The sequence below is a fragment of the Chelonus insularis genome, unplaced genomic scaffold (genome assembly GCF_013357705.1).
Source record: "Chelonus insularis isolate UGA/USDA-ARS -01 unplaced genomic scaffold, ASM1335770v1 contig_422_pilon, whole genome shotgun sequence".
In the NCBI taxonomy this organism is placed as follows: Eukaryota; Metazoa; Arthropoda; class Insecta; order Hymenoptera; family Braconidae; genus Chelonus; species Chelonus insularis.
In genome coordinates this window covers 69,170-88,922 of record NW_023276573.1, presented here as the reverse complement: position 1 = coordinate 88,922, position 19,753 = coordinate 69,170, and the positions used below count along the sequence as shown (strand labels likewise).

The 19,753-nt window shown below is 28.0% G+C and overlaps 5 protein-coding genes, 1 long non-coding RNA gene and 1 other non-coding gene across 9 annotated transcripts; 1 reads left to right on the top strand and 6 right to left on the bottom strand.

Moving 5' to 3' along the window:
* Positions 1-127: 127 nt before the first annotated feature.
* LOC118069673 (uncharacterized) lies at positions 128-1,308 on the bottom strand. The gene is made up of 4 exons (XR_004690671.1): positions 1,212-1,308; positions 837-908; positions 538-625; positions 128-271 (listed from the first exon to the last, which is right to left on the bottom strand). It is a non-coding gene; the product is annotated as an uncharacterized lncRNA (long non-coding RNA).
* On the bottom strand, positions 335-504 carry LOC118069685 (small nucleolar RNA SNORA53). The gene has a single exon (XR_004690673.1). It is a non-coding gene; the product is annotated as a small nucleolar RNA SNORA53 (small nucleolar RNA).
* Positions 1,309-1,695: 387 nt separating the features above from the next.
* On the bottom strand, positions 1,696-3,373 carry LOC118069660 (uncharacterized). Its single transcript, XM_035087924.1, has 2 exons — positions 2,994-3,373; positions 1,696-2,927 (listed from the first exon to the last, which is right to left on the bottom strand). The coding sequence occupies exons 1-2, from the start codon at positions 3,268-3,270 to the stop codon at positions 1,741-1,743; spliced, it is 1,464 nt and encodes a 487-aa protein (XP_034943815.1). The 5' UTR covers positions 3,271-3,373; the 3' UTR covers positions 1,696-1,740.
* A 51-nt stretch (positions 3,374-3,424) lies between these two features.
* Positions 3,425-5,388, top strand: LOC118069662 (B-cell receptor-associated protein 31). 3 transcript variants are annotated; one of them, XM_035087926.1, is made up of 3 exons: positions 3,425-3,577; positions 4,184-4,488; positions 4,570-5,388. In XM_035087926.1, exons 2-3 carry the CDS (start codon positions 4,221-4,223, stop codon positions 4,995-4,997), a joined length of 696 nt encoding a protein of 231 aa, XP_034943817.1. In that variant the 5' UTR covers positions 3,425-3,577; positions 4,184-4,220; the 3' UTR covers positions 4,998-5,388. The 3 variants fall into 3 exon arrangements, with proteins under 3 accessions (XP_034943817.1, XP_034943820.1, XP_034943818.1); XM_035087929.1 differs by lacking the exon at positions 3,425-3,577 and adding an exon at positions 3,726-4,020; XM_035087927.1 differs by lacking the exon at positions 3,425-3,577 and adding an exon at positions 3,726-4,043.
* A 282-nt stretch (positions 5,389-5,670) lies between these two features.
* Positions 5,671-6,789, bottom strand: Chchd3 (Coiled-coil-helix-coiled-coil-helix domain containing 3). The gene is made up of 3 exons (XM_035087930.1): positions 6,641-6,789; positions 6,034-6,474; positions 5,671-5,957 (listed from the first exon to the last, which is right to left on the bottom strand). The coding sequence occupies exons 2-3, from the start codon at positions 6,464-6,466 to the stop codon at positions 5,782-5,784; spliced, it is 609 nt and encodes a 202-aa protein (XP_034943821.1). The 5' UTR covers positions 6,467-6,474; positions 6,641-6,789; the 3' UTR covers positions 5,671-5,781.
* An 832-nt stretch (positions 6,790-7,621) lies between these two features.
* On the bottom strand, positions 7,622-9,467 carry LOC118069661 (major facilitator superfamily domain-containing protein 9-like). The gene is made up of 5 exons (XM_035087925.1): positions 9,171-9,467; positions 8,962-9,093; positions 8,759-8,888; positions 8,456-8,665; positions 7,622-8,384 (listed from the first exon to the last, which is right to left on the bottom strand). The coding sequence occupies exons 1-5, from the start codon at positions 9,210-9,212 to the stop codon at positions 7,693-7,695; spliced, it is 1,206 nt and encodes a 401-aa protein (XP_034943816.1). The 5' UTR covers positions 9,213-9,467; the 3' UTR covers positions 7,622-7,692.
* A 279-nt stretch (positions 9,468-9,746) lies between these two features.
* Positions 9,747-19,163, bottom strand: LOC118069655 (obg-like ATPase 1). The gene is made up of 11 exons (XM_035087916.1): positions 19,036-19,163; positions 16,733-16,914; positions 16,536-16,596; positions 15,225-15,352; positions 13,809-13,984; positions 12,939-13,016; positions 12,737-12,834; positions 12,228-12,368; positions 10,457-10,553; positions 10,121-10,243; positions 9,747-10,030 (listed from the first exon to the last, which is right to left on the bottom strand). Exons 2-11 carry the CDS (start codon positions 16,911-16,913, stop codon positions 9,920-9,922), a joined length of 1,194 nt encoding a protein of 397 aa, XP_034943807.1. The 5' UTR covers position 16,914; positions 19,036-19,163; the 3' UTR covers positions 9,747-9,919.
* Between the last annotated feature and the right edge of the window lie 590 nt (positions 19,164-19,753).

The following is a 19,753-nucleotide window of genomic DNA, read 5'->3' as shown; positions in this document are numbered from 1 at the left end:
TTTATGAAAAATAGTTCTATTCTCATCAATACCCTCAATTAATCTTGAGTTATTTTATTATTAAGAAAGTTTAGGTACAAATTTGTTTATGTGAATGAAACGTCTTTTCAATAAATACGAAAAAAGATTTAAAATTAAATGTGAATTTTATTCATTTTTACAAAAATTTTTTATTCTTTCATTACAGTTGGAAAAAAAAAATTTCTATTTATGTCATGAATTCCTCGCTGAATTTTGACCAGGAACAGGAAGATGGCTGCTACTCGATCATCTGAAATATTTAATTGTATTCAGATTAGAAAAGATATCATTTAAGTATTATAATAATGAATGTAATGTCCACTCGTCAGTTTTCTTAACGCTTTATATGCACTCTGATAAATATATTCTCAAAAGGAGTGAAAACGTTAAGAATGGAAACTGATAAGAAGGTATTGCATATTATTGCACGCCAATGACTCAAGCGTCTCTTAAGAAAACCGAGACGGATCTAACGAACGTGCCTTAGTAAATTTAGTAAATAAAACAATACTTCACCTTAATATTTAAGCTACATCGTGTATTCATATGAACTTGTGAACTCAAATATTCATCTGGATAGTCGCATTAGTCATCGTTCTATTATCTAAAAAATTAAATTTACATAATTTATTATTAATATATACCTTTATTTTCAAATAATAATAATTTTAGAATTTATTTAATTTCAGTATCCTTTTGGCTAGACAACATCAAACTCTATTTCTTAAGAGCTTTTCAAAAATATTCAAGTATCATCATATTTATTTTTGATATGAAATTTTTTCGTATTAGTTATAATTTTTAAATAAACTTACAGTTATAGAATTTCAACCCATGATGTCCTTTTTTCATGAACTACTTATCCGATGCTCATGGATCGTCCATTTCTGTAAAATTTATATCTCTTTAAACAAAAATGATAATTTTATTCCATAAATTTATTATGTGTAGTAATTATTTCAGAGCAAATTAACAATCATGGAAGTTTTAGAAGATTCAGAAACTCTAGTCTGAAAAAGGTATCATCATTTTAGCAACACGTGGCTAGTTGAGAAAATGTATAAAAATGCAGTACATAAAGTTGAAATAATTTTTACCATATAATTATAAGTTATATTAAATGAATACATTATTTTTAATTTGTTTCAAGTAAAATTATTGAATGGAATTATAGAAGAAAATATACTTACTAAAAAGAAATGCACCGTAACATTGATATGCCCATCTAAACCTCAACATGGTACCAAAGAAAATGAACGCTGGTTAGCGTTCGGTTGGGGAAGCGACCGCTTTCCGGAAGTAAGAGGTGACATCTATCTATAATAGCAACCATATTGATAATTTGATTGGCTTTTGATCACATGATTTTTATGAAACCTAATAATTTTAAATAATAAATTAAATCAATATACAGAAAAATTAAATATCATATTAATCAAAATAGTTTAAATGTATTTTTAAATTATAATATATATATAAAATAGTTAATGTAAGTACAAACGGAGGCAGGCGATTGTTTGTGCTGTATATTTTATAACAGACTGGATCCACCAGTACTAATAGCATCAACATTTGAAAAGTATTTATGAAATTTATGTTACATGTCATTGTTATTAATAAGCTATTAAATTATTAAAAAATAGAAAATTTATTCAATTATTATAACACCACATACATTAATTAAAATAATTAAATAATAATTACACTTAGCATTATAAATTATACTTCTGTAGTTTCCATAAATTCATCTTTTTTAATATATGGAGAATTTAAATTAACTGTTGCACAAATAACCATAAACATATCTTTTATAAGTGGAATAAGATAACTTGATATTGCCTTTTCTACGATTTTAAAGTCTTTTATTCGTTGAATTGATCGTTCAACATGAACTCTTGCTTTATTAATATCACACGTTGATGAACCATTAAATTTTGGAGCTTTTTCTGAAAGCGTTGGTCGATAACACTTCCAACCATTTAATTCACAAATATTATCAATGTTAAAATCGCTCTTGCCTATAATAGCATCACCTCGTTCCAACAAAGTCATTATATCACTGTTTGCAAATATGGTCTCATCACTTGTACATCCTTCATAAGCTCTACTAATATAGCAAATATTTTCTGCTGGTGTTACTCCGATCATAAATTTACAGTTTCTCGATTCTTCAGGAGTAGAATGAGTAATCATCTGATTAAATGCATTATCAGGCTGCTGAATATGAATTTCTATACAGTCAAGAAGAACTCGAACATCTCTATACTTTTCAAAACATTTAGGCAAATTTTTAGAAATTGATTCTTTAGAAGGCCATTTTATAACTACGTTTAAACATTTACGCAATATTTTTATCATTTCCGAGAAGATTCGTTGGCAGTCTTTCTCTGACTGGCACTTAAATAAAACAGCTAGAAAACTATAAGATAAATTCTGTTTCAATTTAACATATGTCATTATTATTCTATCGCAGATACTCATCTCCACATCACGAGGCTTTAGTTTATCACCATATTTTATTTCAACAATGTGCACAATAGTTTGTAAAACTTCAAAAGATTCAATTCCAGTGGAAATTTTAAGCTCATCGTTAGAGGTGATAAAATTAGAAAAATTATTTTTTGTAAAACCTAAATCTACTTGAACCTGAGCATCGTGCATCAAATGTTTAGTAGATGATTCGGGTCGTATATCACCTATTTCTCCATGATCAATCAAGTATTCTTCATCCTCCAAGAATTCTTCATAAATAATTTCGTCTTCGTCAACTTTTATTTCTTGTTTTGTTGAATCTTTTTTATTTTTTCGTAATTCAGCTTCTTCCGACTGTGAAATTATTGGTAAGTTACAAGATGGTACTGCTGTTCTCTTCAAAACTCTTCTTCTAGTTTCAGTATAAGGAAAGCCTATAGTATAAACATATTATTACAAAAATAAAAATTTAATATATCTTTTGTATGTGATACACTTACGTGGTAATAAATAATCGTCCATTTGAAAATGAAGTGAGCAAACTTTCATACTAGGAATTACATTTTCCATTTTTAATACTTTTTTCCATGCATCAAACGCATCAGTTTTTTCAAAAATACCTAAATCATTTTTGAATTTTACAAAATACTTATTTTCTGGTGGAAACTTGTGAAATCTTAATTCTAAATTTTTATCTGTTCGACTATCACAGTTTGGTACGCAACAAGTTACTTTTCCTGTTATCGTTGAACAGGGAGGGAATTTAGCTCCCATCATATTAAGAGTTTTGTTTTTGTTTATGAAAATAATAATTAATTTTACACTTGAAACAAAATCTAAGAATATTACGTCAAATAGAAGCCCAGATCTGAAAATTTAGCGTCATACAATGTATTTAGTACATCAATCGACTATGCATGGCGCTACGATAGTTTTTCTAGACTAACCTAACCGACTCAGATTGTATTTATATATTCTTTGGTTCGGGTATTATCGTGTATTATCAATTTCTCTCCGAGAATCTTCGAGTAAATATATATAATCCGAAATTTACTGTTTGGTTGCTTCTATTATATGTATACAGGTGAGTTTTTTGACTTTTCTTATTTCAAATAGGCAACTATTTTAAGCTCAAGAAAATAATTAAATGGTGTATTTTAGGGCGTTAAGTCAAAAAAGATGATTGATTTTTTTTATTTAGAATATTTGTGATCACCTTAATAAACTAAAAAAATTTCTTTATTAAATTGTTAATTGTATTATAAGACAAATTTTAGCTGATCTTTTTATATGTGACGTCATTGCATACAGATTATTAATAAATTAAGCGTATTCGCACTTTGCACCGGTAATATTAAGACGTTCTTCGAATGATACACATCCACATCATCACGCTTTTTTTGGTTAAAAATTTATAACGGTTGTAAAAGTTATTAACAAATTCAGTTTAATTCGCAGTTATTTCAATTAATTATTGAAATCTTCGACAATTATTAAATCAGTTATTCTAAAGTTATATTATCTAAGGTATTACCAACAACTTACTTATTGTAAGTTCTGCAGTATAAATAACAGTAATTTTGTAATAATAATCATTGCATTTTATATGTCATGCATAAATTTATCGCTTTCAAATTTAAGATCTATAATAATAGTTAATTTAATAATTGCCATTTTTTTGTTGTTTCAGATTGTCATTGATAATACTGTTGAAAAACAAAATTATCATGAGTTTACAGTGGACATTGATTGCATCATTTCTTTATTTTGAAATATTTATTGTACTTTTGCTAGTATTGCCAGTGGCATCACCTACAAGATGGCAAAAACTTTTCAAATCACGATTCCTTCAAACTTTAAGCAGCCAAGCTTCGTTTTATTTCTTCATTTTATTAGCCATCTTAGTTTTGTTCTTATTAGATGCCATTAGAGAAATGAATAAGTATTCAAGAGCAGAGTATAATGAACATGGTCATTTAGATGCTGAGATGCAAGGTAAAATATTTTGTAATATTTATTTACACTTTTGAAAGAATTGGTATATTAGACATATAATTGCTAATATTATTATTTTAGGTAATATGAGACTATTTCGTGCTCAAAGGAACTTTTACATTTCTGGCTTCGCTTTGTTTCTCAGTCTAGTTATCAGACGTCTTATAATTCTTATCTCAACTCAAGCAGTTCTTTTAGCACAAAGTGAAGCAGCAATGCGTCAAGCACAATCAGCAACTACCACTGCTAGAAGTTTATTATCTCAAAAAGGAGAAACAGCTCAAAATGATTCTAATGAAGCTCATGATAAAGTTGTCACAGAGTTAAAAACTCAGATAGTTGATTTAACAAAAACAAATTCAGAGCTTGAAAGTGAACTTAAGAAAGAAAAGAAAGATAAGGAAGCTTTGAAATCTCAAGCTGATTCTCTTGCTAGAGAATATGATAGGCTTATGGAAGAGCATGGGAAATTGACGAAAGTTGCTGACACCAACAAAAAAAGTGATTAAGTTCAATGTTGATCATTATTTCTCACATTGTTTTACCATTTTATTATTTCATTTTTTTATTCCAAATATATTCTATATTTATTATGTTGATATAATGTTGGATTCATCTCATAATCTGTTAAATGCTGTTAATTTATTTAGCCGTACTTTTTAATATTTCTATAGGAATTAAGAGTTACATGATTCAATTTTAAATAACTTAACTAAAATTATAAATATATTATCTTTTATAATGTAAAATAGTTATTTGAGATTCTCAAAAAGAGCATTTGGGAAAATTTATTAGATTTAACTAAGATTTATTAATAATATCATTTATACTGTAAAACTAATTAATGATTTTTCTATTCTATTAAAAAGGCACATCAGATTTAAAAATAAAAAAATATGGCATTTTGTAATTGAATAAATAAAGATAAAATAAATGATTCATTTTTTGAAGTCTTATCTATAAAAACTTAGAACTTGAACAGAGTTTAATTGTTTTAATATTCATTGGTACACAAAACTCACAGATTTAATTTTAATAAATTATATTCAATAACTAATAAACAAAATTACAATTTTAACTATGAGTTTTGACAAGCAAAAATTTTATTTTTCTTCTTTCTTCAAATGTATCAATGAATTTAAAATAACGTTGCAAATAATTTAATTTTTAAAATTGTTATTCCATTTGTTAAATATTCTCTATTAAACACATTATACATTATTGGAAACTAGTTATTATTTTTATCAGAAAACAGCCAGTTTTGACAGTATTATGAGTCATTACTCTCATGTATTAGCACTGAGTAGAAATTATTTGTGTTCGATGTTGATCCACACAATTGCTGAACTCTTGGACTACATTTGCACACTTTAATATTTCTTTTGGATTCGTTTGGTAACATTTAATAATTTTTTCCCTTTCTGTAATACATGGTGGAACTGCTGTGTCAATATTGATATTCTTTTGACCTAAATATGAAAATAATAAAAAAAATAAATAAATATTTAAAATCAAACTATTAATCATAAAGAAATGTGTAAGTACCAGGGGCAGTCATAATATCATTAACAGCTCTGTTGTACTCATCCTGGAAGATTTTATTTATTCTCTCATTATCCATTTGTAGTTTAGCAAGACGTTGCTGCCAATATTGTTCTTGATTTTGAAGTTCTTTTTCTTGTTGTTGTAGTAATTTATAAGCAGTAATGGTATATTCTGGAACTGAATAACCAGGGTGTCCTAAACCAGCAGAACTAACTTGAGGTGATATTGCGGGCTGTGGTAATGGTTTTTGATGAGGTTCTATTGGTTTAGTTGATACTTTTTCTTGAGTTTCACCAGTAGGTGACGGATCAGTTCTTGAACTAGCTGCCTGTTGACTATTTTGAGTCAGTCTTTGCACAAGATCCTTGGAAATTTGAATAACTCCTTCTTCATTGTTAATCGTCAACTTTCTAGCACTTTGACCAGAACCCATACTCGTATCTAGATGTCAAAAACGGATTAATTACTAATTAAAAAAGACAAAGAAACACAAGTAATGCTCTTTAATTCGTGAAGGTACACTATTTTTTCATCTAGAAAAATATGTATTTATGATTATATATTATCAATCTTAATGTCTTGGTGATTGAAAAATAATATCGTGTACCTTTTTATTTATAAAGTTATTATTAAAAAATATTTCTCATTGAAATGAAGTTACATAAATTTTATAATACATGGTGTATGATAAAAAGGTGCTCAAACTACACATTTTCTAGTGAGAGAAATATGTACAGAAAGTGGTGCTCAATTTCTTTTTATTTTCTTATGTAATTACCAACACAACCATATTTTGTATTGTACTATGTATAGAATCCTTTACATATGCTGCCCTCTTATCAGTTAATCATCATGGAATAAAGTTTTCTGTTGGTAAATAAAAAGAGTAAGAATCACAACAAATATTTTTTTTGTAGTAAAATGATGTATTGAAAAACAATCTATTAGTCAATAATAGTATTAAAATATTCTAATGTTATTGTTAAATATATAGACAACTTATTTACTTTATCTAATTGGTAATAAATTATTGTGTTCCACTAGTTACAATTGTCACAATAAAAGTGATGTAAGTTTATGCAACTGTGGATTTTAATATATTACAACATACAAAAATAATTTTCTTTTCGTTATTTTAATTAGTAAACTGATATATTATTAAATTTTTCATTAATTAAACGTATTTGTATTCACAGTAAACGTCGCTATGGGAAATTGGCAATTAGAAGTTGCAAGAATGGGAATGTACCTTGCTTTTCCAGTAGGTTTATTTTATTGGTTCAATTTACCAGGAAATTCTGAGAAATATTGTCAAATGTTTCCTGAAAGATTAGGAAATGATAATGAGCAATTTCGAGAAGAATTTAATAAAATCATTGATGATTTCAATAGTGGAAAACTTCCCAGAAAGCTTGGATTACAAAAAAATGAAAATACTAGCGTCAAATGAGTATATCTTTTTCAAATGTGTGATTAAATTTATGTTTTTTGTTTTTAGAATATGTATTCCACATAGAAATATATATTATTGTTTAATGTAAATTTTTCTTTATTTTTAATACTTCTATAATAAACAATTCATGATTAAAAAAATTTATCTCACCAAGTTAAATTTTTTATATTATTAATAATTTATCTTATAGAAATGTCATAATTTTTCTATTGATTTTTTCTCAAATCTGTGGATTTAATCGAAAAAGAAATACCAACTCCAATAGTAGAAATTACAGCTGCCAGAAAATTTGTACTATTCTTTTCCCACATATCTTCAACTAATCCAGCTAACAAAGGTGTTACAAGCCTTGCTAAATTAGAAACACTGTTAGCTGTACCTGTCACCGATCCTGTATGATTCGTAGGGCACTTTCTCATTAACATATCAGTTAATATAATTCGAAGGAACATGTGACTTGTTTTTAATATTACAGTCCAAAACAAAAAAACACTTAAATGACTTGCAAAATATATTCCCAGGTATGCAATTGACATAAATAAAAATCCATGTAAATTACGTTTACAATAATTTTCATCATTTTTATATAATTTGTTATTTATATCTTCTACAAAAATGCCTGTCAATACTCCAACAAGACTCTGGAATGCTATTGTATATCCGGAGAGTTTAGGAGATAAATCAAATTTTTCTTGAATTTTAAGATTGTAATTCGAATGATAAATGCCTGTTGACATATCTAACATAAATTTTAAAAGAAAAATTTCACCAAACATTAACCATTTAATATTCATTAAATTTTTAATTGCATCAATGATTCCTACAGAATCTGATTTTGTTTCTGATTGATCGATTGAATTAATGCGTGGTAAATCTCTAAAATATATGTATCCAATCACTGAAAATAATAACAAAAATAGTTATTAAATGAATTTTATACTACTTGAGAATGAATAATATTTCACTAACCACTATTAATCACTAATAAAGCTCCTGTACAGCATGATATGTAAAAGAATCCTCTATCAAGTTCAGCTATATGACCTCCAATTGCAGGACCTATTGTAAAACTGATTCCTGCTACTGATTTTAATCGACCAAATAATAATGGTTGTTGTTTAATTGGTGTTTGATCAGTAATCATTGTGCGTAATAAAACTTGACCATGTTTGAATATTCCTTTGAAATAACAATAATTTAGATGCAATTAAAATTCATCTGATTACGTAGTTTAATTTAAATAATTGAATTGAATGAAGCATTTTGTAATACCCATTATTGCACGAAGGAATAAAATAAGATATAATGATTTCAATATTCCTATAATAGGATAACAACATCCAACAATGAAATAGCTTATTATAAATATTTTTTGACGTCCAATCTTATCACTCCAACTTCCCTGAAGAATAAAAATATTATTAATGAGATACTGTTGCAAGTTTAATTACTTTTTAGATAGTAAATAGGCTCACAATTATTGGTCCACTTAATAATTGTGTCGCAGCATAGATAGAAGTCATCATTCCGATCATCAAGTATGATGCTTGTAAAGTTTTCAAATGTGCTGACAGAGATGGTAATATTAGGCTAACAGCGAATAAGTCCTGCAATAAATTTATTATAATTGCAAATAAGAATTATTTTATCTGATACAAATATTAATATAACAGTAGTAACTTACAAGAAATGCTGCGATAAATATCCATCGTACTTGATAATTCATATTTTAGAAATAAGAAATATAACAATTGTAATCTTTGTCATACATATGTACTTCATATAATAGGAGTATTTAAAAATCTTACTACGTGTGTTGTCAGCAGACTGAACATGTGCGTAATGCATTACGTGTAGACTTTTTATTTTACAGTTGATAATGTATGTTTCAGAAAAGCAATGAAGGTAAATTGCTATCAGAACAGTTTTATGACCATAGTATGATGATGAATGATAATTGTGTGAATACCTAAATACTTAATGTTATGTCCGTAAGATAACGCTAGTTATTTAAGAATTGAAATTTTATGATTTTTGAAAAAATTAAAAATATTAGTTTACTTTTATGTGATTTTAATTAAATCTGTCTTTAATTATTCAATCGTAATTTAAGTGAATTTCAATTGTTTTAGAACAAATTAAAAGATAATAAATTCTTATATTGATGACCATTTAAAAATTTTTATTGACATCTATTCAATAAAAAAAATTCTGTGAAAATAATGGCATTTTTTGTGGATATTAAAGATTTAAACAAATCTCTGAGAAAGCATGGTAATTTTTATAAAACATGATGATGATGACAATATTTTATATATTAAAAATGAATTTTTAGGAATCATTTAAGTAATGCACTCATTATACTTTATACTGCAAAAATTAAATTATGTCGATATACAGACTCATAAGCAGTAAAATCAAATGGGCGTGTTATCACTTTTTCTTTCCCTCTTTCAATCCTGCACCAGCATTAAACTTGAACAATATAATATCGCCATCCTCAACTACATAATGTCGACCTTGTTGTCTGTACTTTCCAGCTGCCTGTAACGACAAACCATCATTTATATTTATTAGATTCCATCAATGGTATCAAATTATGTTCAATATAATTTACTACAATATTTATAATACCTTAACTGCTGCTTCAGAGCCTTCATTTTTGAAGTCTTCGAACTTCATTACTTCTGCCATGATAAAGCCTTTTTCAAAATCAGTATGGATCCGTCCTGCGGCTTGAGGAGCTTTTGTTCCTTTCTGTAAATTAATTTTTGTCATCAATCGTTATAAATTACTTGCAATTAATGATTGCTTATTATTTAATAACTGTTATTATAAACTTGATTTAATTTATAATCTTTATAAATATTAAATATATCATTTTTATCATTCATTAATTTTATTAATTTTTTATATATATTAGTAAAAAAAATCGTAGGTTTGAAATTTTTTTTTTTTACTATCAATTACCTGAATAGACCAAGCTTTTACTTCATCAGGTCCAGCAGTAAAAAAGTATTGCAACTGCAGTGCTTTGTATCCTTGAACTATGATTTTCTCCAATGCGCTGTAACAAAATTAATATTGGAATCATTTTTTTTACAATTAATGGTACTCATTGAAGATTTTTATAAGAATTTAGAAGTCATTGCAAAATATAACGGCGAAAAATTTTTCAAGGCTTAGGTTCATTATGAAATCGAGCAATTGTCTTGAAAAGAGTTTTGTGACCGTGAAGAATGATTGTCTTGGACTAAATATCGTCTAATGACAGGGTATACGTCAAGAGCCATCCGACATGGACGGTGAGACTTCGGGACTTCAGAGAATACACATAAAACGAACGACTTAATACTGCAATTTTATCATTCTGACTGAGGGTCCTACTTCGAGGGCCCAGTGATCTTGTGGTCTCAAAATAAAATCATACCAGTCTCTTGATTGCTAGGTGGTTCGTCATAGAATCATTTCAGATGACCAGTAGACATCATTGGAATTTATATTTCGATTCTCAGGTTAACAATCAATGTTGAAATCTATCGGAAGTAATTTCCGTATTATTGACTACAAAAAAATAATTGGATCCATCAATTGGAATTTAGGTTTTTAATTTGTCCAATTATTTCTTTGAATCAGTTTACATATAGCAGATTTAATACATTATCCAAATTTTAATTTTAACTCAAATTAAAAAGCATTGTAACCATTTTCACATAAAAAATTATTTTTACATTGTATAAAATACTTGATAGTTTCTAAGATAAAAATTATGGGTATTTTAATTAGTTGCAAATGAACTCTTTAAAAATTTTTAACAACTTTGAAAATGAATTTTAAAAGGTAATAAAATACATATTTACAGGAAATAAAAGAAAACTAAATGTAAAGCTATGTAAAGTCTAAAATATTTATTTTTTTTTTGTTGGAAAAGTCATAAACTTATTTTATAATTTCACGTAATAAAATCACTAATATCATATCGAAAAATAATATTTCAAGTAAAAAATGTGTGCTAAATATATGCCCATTTTATGCACTTTTTTACATACATAAGTGACCAATTACAGAACAAAGTTGTTGAAAACTAGTACATTTGCAATATAAATTTATTGAATGCTATTGAACTTTGTTAATAGTAGACTCTTTGCCTTAACAAGAGTTTAAAATTACTTAAAACTTTTTTTGTTAATAGATCAAAAGCAGGAAATAATTGAAAGATGAAAAGACCATTAAACTAATATTAAAATTTAAATGTTCTCAACATTATCTTTGATCTACAAAGAATATAGATTTTTATTTGATACAGTTTAAGTTTAATCTGTAATTATTGAGCGAAACAAATTACTAATATAAAAGGATTTAAGACCATTTAATAAAATACATCGTATGCACTACCACCCTCTAGCTATAGATGACCTACTGGCTGATTCACTCGGGTATTCAAACATTATTATACCCTCCATCACGAAATAAAAAGGTTTTTATGCAATTTGGCAAGAATTTGAATAACAGTTTGTAAAAATATAATGTTTTGTGGCGAGTGATGACTGCTTTATAGATTCTCAACGGAAAGGATAAGTCTAGACATCAAGAGAACCCTTCCATTATTTACAGCCGTTATAGTGCTTAGTCTAAGACGAAAATTTCGTGGGAATTGTGAGACATGAAAGAAAGTATTCGCGGTTTTATGACGATATAAATACTTTCAATTATTTTATTATATCTTTTTTTTTTTTCTTACCTTGTAACTTTATGTTCCTCAAAGTACTTCTTTCGTTCATCTTCAGTCATATCGATTACTTTATTTTCGAATATTCCACTGAACGGGATCAATTGAGCTCCAGGATCATTTTTGTCAACCCATTCTTTTATTTTTATCAACCTATAGAACAAAATATTATTGATACTATATTTTAAAAAATTAAATAAAAAATGTAAAACTACTCTATTGGCATATACAACACACTTGCAAGGATCATAATAAAGGTGCGAACGAATGCATTTGACAACGCACGACATTTCTATTTCAGTGAAAACCAATAACTATGTATTCTATGTAAAATGCGTTCGATTTAAACTAGTTTTGTGAATATATTATCAATATATATCTACGTATATAGTTTTAACTTCAAAAGCTTTTACGACAACGTAATAAAAACGTTAAATAAACATCATACGTGACGTATCAGTTTCAAAGAGATGCATTTTCAACGTTATTTACAACTAGACTACAAAGAATAGGATATTTACCATTTATTTTTTTTACGAATATAGTCCTTTTCAGAGAGATTTACCAAGTAAATTACTGGCTTCGCTGTGAGGAATAAATATTTGTTGAGAACATCAATCTGAAATCATAAAAAAAAAAAAAAAATTTATATCATGACTAATTAATTATTTTCAATAATTAATAAGTTATTGTAATAAATAATTATTTATAAAATATACATACATCAGCTGCAGACCAATCAGCAAATCTAATTTGATTCTTTTCTTCTACTAAAACTGTTTTTACCTTAAGGAGAGTATCCTGAAAGCAATAAGAAATTTAGTTTAGTTAAATAAATCTAATTTATGAAATAAATAAGAAAACTTTGATTGTTATTTATACCAATTTCTGATTTAAGGGTATTACAATAATAAGCTCAAATGTATTGAAGCTTATTGTCCGCATGCAATTCAGTGTGGTTGAGTAGACGTCATTATGGACTTCAAAGTACTGATTTAAGTGAGCGTGCCAAACTAAGGTGGGGCAAATAAAGCAGTGCTAACTATCTTACAAACAGCAAATGTTTGTCTACTCAAAAGTTTACGCAAATTACAAAAAAGGTGGACCATTATTGTTAGTTGATTAATAAAGAGGTTCAGTCCTTCAATTGGTTCGTTCCAGGAACCATAAATATATGTGAAGGCTCAATCTTTACGGTAATTTTATACACCTTGTGATATTTAAGATCTATTGAAGAGTTTGTGATTATATAAAAAAAGTACAAAATACATTGACGGTAATTTTGAAGGAATAATATATTATCACGATTTGTAATATATTGAATGTATTTATCAAGTCTTTAAAGCTTTAGAAAGCCAAATGTTTAAATCGTTATAATTTCTAACTCTTATTGCACTTTGGTATAATAATCAAGCGATTTAGTTGGAAAATTAATTAAAAATTAAATTAGTTGTGGTTAACAGAAGATATGGTTTTTAGTTCCAAGTGGTGAAATTGTTGATGAAATTTATAATAATATTCCACTTGAAATGAAATTTTTGTTAAAAAAAAAAAATTCTTTTATTTGTGGAAGATTTATTTATTTTTACTCACATATTCAGGTTTCAGCTTCTTGTCATTACCTCTAACGACTAATTTTTCTAATTTCTCAAGATGTGCATTCAACATTTCGACATCTTTTAATCGTAATTCTTCACTAATAATCTCCAAATCTCTTACTGGATTGACATCTCCTTCAATGTGAGTTACATCATCGTCCTCAAAAGCTCCTTTAATCAAAAAAAGAATTTATTTATCAAAAAGTGTTTCCTCATGAATAGATTTTATAATATAAATTCTCCTCTTGCATCTGTCTATATGATCAGCGTGGGTTCAACTACTGGACCGGTTTTGATATAATCTAAGCAATTTTTTCTTATAACTTAATTGAATAAAATTATACCAATTTCATTGTTCTCTAAACTTAAAATAGAGTGTACTAACCGTTACAAATGTTGTTGAATTTTTCTACTAAGTAGCCAACTATGAAACTAAGTGTAATAGTTGTTAAACATGAAAATAAATAATGCAAGTGACTTCAATTTCTAAATGTAGCAGAAAATTTTGAGCTAACTATAGACTTTATAATAGGCCTTTTAGAGTAGGATAACAATCGTCATTGTTAATATACCAGTTTGTTAACTTGTGTGCAGGTAATTGGTGTAGTTATTGAATAAAAAATATTTGTAGAAAGTACTTTTGTGACTGAATTCCTTGATAAGAACATTTAGAAAAAAATTAAAAAAAAAAAAATCATAAATTACAGCTATACCAATATAATTCAATTAAATTAAAGTAAAAATGATCTTCAAAGTAATTTGTTAATTAAGAAAATTTTCAAATGTTAACTTGAGAATCTGTGTATTTTTAAAAGTTTATGGTTTCATGAGTTAATGACTAATTATATAAAATTGACAAATAAATAAGGATAACGGAATAGTACAAAATAACACGCATAAAAGACTCATAACCATAATTATCAAACGATGAAGTGACACGCAACCGTTATCGGTTCTCTAATTCAATTACTAGACACGTTTCCCGCTGTCATTTTTTCCAGCAGTAATTCTACAAGAAAATATTAATGGTCCGTTACTTCAATAAGCAAACATACTCTCTCTTATTTCATCTAACATATATTCTGTGATATGAGTGCTACGTATTTGTACGCTGCAAAATAAAGGGTGAGTCTCGGCCACGACCTTTGACATACAATTGACTGCGTAGTAAAATTACATATGGTATGAAAGTTATAAAGAGATTAATTTTGCTGCTTGTGAAATCATTTATAGATTACTATTGGCATCTCTGGAGTTGCTATTGTTTTTTAATTATACACCAAGGTGATCAAATGATAGTTCAGGAATTATTTTGTGTTACTCTTGTATATAATGAATTATTGAAAATATAGTACAGAAATAATAAAGAATATTAAACATTAGGAGAAAAAATAGTGAAACTTGAACTTACTGGTCAAATGATAGATTGCGTCGCAAGCATTTATGTGAGAAAGAAATGCATTTCCTAAACCTTGTCCTTCAGCAGCACCTTTTACGAGTCCCGCAATATCAACTACATTCAAAAAAGCTGGTACTTTACTGAAATAAAAAAAAAAGTATTATTATACTTGTGATAAATATAATACATAATTTACATTGATATTAAATTATATTTGCTGTTTATTGGCAAAGAATTTCTCGAAGTACCTTTAATTAGATTATATTGACCAAGAGTTTTTAAACAAATGTATTTTTTAGTTTAAGTTTTGATGTTATTCATTGAAATTTTTAATTATGAACTTAAAAAATATATATACATATATATGTATATACATCAATATACATATGCATTATGTTGAATTGTGGATCAAAGGACAAAGTTCACGTGTGGACTAGATTAGGGGTGTTAAATGAGAGACAGAATCCACTGTGACAATGCATTTAAATGCTAATGCCGACCTCATTAAACAATTAGCCTTTGAAGAGATGTCAGTGGAAGTGATAGGAGGGAGTACCGATTAGTTAGCTTTTATTACGGCCCGTTGGATTCTACAACACGTGCCGTAAACTAAAATAACGCGGTCTGGCGTTGAAAATAAACTGCAAAACAACTACTACGTTTTCAGTTTGAATCTTTGATCTTCTACCGATTCCACTTACCCTTCACAGTTTCTTATATCAATAGAAACTCACATGCAAGGTTGTTGAAAATCTTTATTTGCTGATCAACTATTGTATAGAGTTGAATAAAATTTTTTTTAAGTAAAAGAATCAGTTTAGTTGATGAAGAATCAATGTAAAAATAATAGCATTTATTTTAACTATTAAAAATATTTTTTTAAATTATATTCTAATAATTGAATAATAGTTAAAAACAGCAAAGTACTAACTATTAACAGTCTTGGGAGATTTGTCGCAGTCTGTTCTGCAAAGCAATCATCAATAGGGAGACTATATTGTCGGTTGCACAATTTACAAAGTTGATGTTTGGTGTGTCAGTATATTTTAGAGGAGAATTTGGAATAATCTGCATTGCAGATCACGTTTCTAGAAACGTGACTCTCATCTCACTCATTCTGAGTTCCCTTTTGCTGTGTACGATAAAGGCGAAGACGTATGGAAATGTCGACAGTTATTCCGAATCGTTTCCTCTTCGAGGGCTCGTTGTGTATATATGTATATATATATAGTTACTGATATTGATAATAATATAAAATATTCCTTCAATGTATTTGACTTTTATTGATCAAAGTTTGATAATGATGGATTGTTTCTCTCATACCTCACTGGTTTGAAGTATTCGCACAAGTAGTCGAACCTGACGTCTGGGACTGGTACACGACGTGCTTAAACAAAAATTATACATAAGATAAAAAGTTTATGATTATTTGTTATAATATTTGAATTGTTAACAATAGATATAGAAATAGAATGATTTTTTTTTTTGTGAAATTAAATAGAAAAAATATGAATACTTATTTTCATTTGGATCAATAGTGCAGAAAGGGAAGTTCTCAGCAGCAGCTTGACTCTTTGTCAGGACGTTGAAAAATGTAGATTTACCAACGTTGGGTATTCCAACGATACCAATCTTCAGATTCGTACCCACTCGGCCAATGAGTGGCTTCCGTTCAGGTTCTTCAACCTTCTTAGGAGGCATGCTGTGGAAATGAAGGTGAATTATGGTGATGAGTTGAATATTATAGAGTACAAAATAACGTGTCGGTGGTGGCGATAGAATTTTATAGAAAAACGGAAAGAATGAAACTAAGATAAATAAACCAAATCTAAAAGTAGCATATCCCGAATCATATGTGTAACATATTATTCATCCAGACAAAGTCAGGAAAGAGAAAATACTGAATTCGACAGTAAATAATTATAAGTGTAGCAATGCAGAACGAGTAAGGGAATCTAACTGATCACCAGAATGATATTATTTTATTGTGTTTAAGTAAATCAAAGGATCTGATACATCACTTTTTGATTACTAGCAATTAATAAAATCGTTTCCGTGGTGATTTAAATTTAAATTTATTGCCTCGCGGACTATTTCCTCATTCGATTCTTTAGATAAATATCTAGAATGATGAAGAATATAAAAACAAAGAAAATAAATTAAAATAACTTGATGAGAAAAAAAGTAGTATAAATTTTTATAGTCAGACATGTTAAACTTTATCATTATTTTAATTGTCAAGTACTGAAGTTGGAGTGGATCTTTACTTTTAGGTAATTACAAACATTTTCGATCTCTCCAGGAATGACAGATTTTTAAAATAAATTGAAAACATTTTTATTTTATTATAAAAAAATATTGAATATTTTTCAGAGTAATTTCTTACTTTTTGTAAATCTCAACCTGTTTATTTAATAAAAAAATATCTGGTGAATAATTTATGTTAACAAATGAGTATTATTGAGCAGAAGTCGAAAAATGATCAAGGAAGTTTTGAAGTGGCAATTATGAAGTAAATTTGTATTCGAATGATAGGTTTAAGCGGCAGTTTTGTTTTAACATTTTTAGTGTATTTTTATCTTTATGCCCTTCTTAAAAGACACACCATGTATCTATATTCGCATTCACGCTCCTGGTTTGCACCGATGAAAATGAAAATGGTTTCAGTCTCCGGCACGCCCCGAATCCTCCTACCCATAATTCTTAAGCTTCAGCCGACAGTGTTTTCTAAGTATATGTGAAATGCCTCCGGCAGCTTCAGTCGACTGAATACGCTTGAGTGCTCGCGGTGACTAATTATATTAATGCAGACAGCATCGAGCGATTGCAGTGTTTACCACAAGATTGCTCTTGGTACCCGGACAGCGCGCATCTTGTATCAAACGATAAACCTGTGTAGGAAAAGAGACTGCGGCCGCAGGCACTGGCGCACGATGAACAAGAGGATGAAGTTGGCCACTGAAGAGAGGTCGAAGAGGGACGAAAACGAGGGAGGAATATGGCGGCCAGGGGCCCGATTACTGGGCACTAAGACCACGAATCACCGGCATCATGCCGAGAATCCGCAACTACGCCTTAGGCCGCCAATCCGCCACCGTCACTTGTGATTCACCCTTCCCCCTTCACCTCGCATTCTCCTTCAATTTTATCTCCCGATTTATACGCTTCAACATTTCACCGCACTGTTCTTTGTTTTTCCGCGATCCTAAGGAAATTTGCGAATTAAAATAATCATACAACATTATATTTATTCGTTAAAACTACTCTTGATGCATCTTAATGCTTTCAATGGTTATTGTACTGTTTAATATTACCAGCAGTATTTTTTTTATCTTAATAACTATCAATTTATTATTATTTATTATTTATTTCTATTTTTTATTTGTGTTGTTTAGTAGATTTAATATATTTATTACGAAAAAGTGCTACAATTTTATTTTATTGACATGTCGGTATAAATTACTTGTTTCAAACTCGTGCGTATTATCTACTGGTATGCCACGTAGTGGACAACTGTGTAACTACATCGAACTAACTGTTTGCTCACAACCTAACCTAATATAGACCTTATAAATTTTATAGATAGAATATTTTTATTATTTCAATATTCAACAATTATACAATAATTTACTTCAGTAGTATATTTTATTGTTATCATTTATGGTGTATGATATTGAGAAATATATCTTAATATTCCTTTTATTTTTATTCATGCTCGGAATCATGTGTTTTACTTTAGTAAAGTACGTATATAATTTTGGAGTAATTATAAAAAGTAAATAATAATAAGAAATAAGATTATTAATAATATAATGGAAATTACCTGGCTATGTTAAATCAATATTGATGTTTACAAATATAAGAGATGAAATATCACACACGAGGCATCGAATAACTTAAAAATATACACCGCACGATCGAATAAGGATATTCTCAAACCATATGCGCTCATGAGAGAAGAGTGCTGTCTTACCAACAGACATTGATGCAGAAAAAACATTAAAATACCAAAATATTCTTGTTGGTTAATTTAATTGTTGCATAAATATTAAAATAAAAACATTGTCTTGATATTACAAAAAAAGATCCTGAAAAAAAGACTGTTAATGAAAAAAGTGTTTAAAAGTCTTTCAATTTGTTAAAAAATACTGGAACAAATAATTCCAGTTGATACAATAATTATAAATCAATAATATTAAAAATATTATTATTTGATATTTTAGTCTGAGAGTTTCTTTTAATGTAAGTGGTTTTTATAATAAATCGAAAAGGCAAGATGTGATGATAGGGGCTACCATTTCTTTCATATCCATAAATCCAGTTTTCGCCATAGCTTGAATACATGAGTTATTTTGATTACCTAGCAATCACTGTGAATAATATACATTTATAACATTGATATAAAATGAGCAGTACTTATTGCTTATATAAAATTACATGTAACATTTAATTCGAAAGTTAATATTATGATATTGGTGTTTATCAATGATATCAACTTTTTATAAATCCATCATAATATGTAAGCTATATTATTATAATCA

Coding starts and splice junctions, on each gene's coding strand:
- LOC118069660 (XM_035087924.1), bottom strand. CDS start 3,270: ATGATGGGAGCTAAATTCCCTCCCTGTTCAACGATAACAGGAAAAGTA. Junction 2,928..2,993: donor GGACGATTATTTATTACCAC/GTAAGTGTATCA, acceptor TTTATACTATAG/GCTTTCCTTATACTGAAACT.
- LOC118069662 (XM_035087926.1), top strand. CDS start 4,221: ATGAGTTTACAGTGGACATTGATTGCATCATTTCTTTATTTTGAAATA. Junction 4,489..4,569: donor TTTAGATGCTGAGATGCAAG/GTAAAATATTTT, acceptor TTATTATTTTAG/GTAATATGAGACTATTTCGT.
- Chchd3 (XM_035087930.1), bottom strand. CDS start 6,466: ATGGGTTCTGGTCAAAGTGCTAGAAAGTTGACGATTAACAATGAAGAA. Junction 5,958..6,033: donor TGATATTATGACTGCCCCTG/GTACTTACACAT, acceptor TTTCATATTTAG/GTCAAAAGAATATCAATATT.
- LOC118069661 (XM_035087925.1), bottom strand. CDS start 9,212: ATGAATTATCAAGTACGATGGATATTTATCGCAGCATTTCTT. Junction 9,094..9,170: donor TATTTATCGCAGCATTTCTT/GTAAGTTACTAC, acceptor AATTTATTGCAG/GACTTATTCGCTGTTAGCCT. Junction 8,889..8,961: donor TATTAAGTGGACCAATAATT/GTGAGCCTATTT, acceptor TTTATTCTTCAG/GGAAGTTGGAGTGATAAGAT.
- LOC118069655 (XM_035087916.1), bottom strand. CDS start 16,913: ATGCCTCCTAAGAAGGTTGAAGAACCTGAACGGAAGCCACTCATTGGC. Junction 15,353..16,535: donor GAATACTTCAAACCAGTGAG/GTATGAGAGAAA, acceptor TTTTTATTTCAG/TAAAGTACCAGCTTTTTTGA. Junction 13,017..13,808: donor AGAAGCTGAAACCTGAATAT/GTGAGTAAAAAT, acceptor TATTGCTTTCAG/GATACTCTCCTTAAGGTAAA.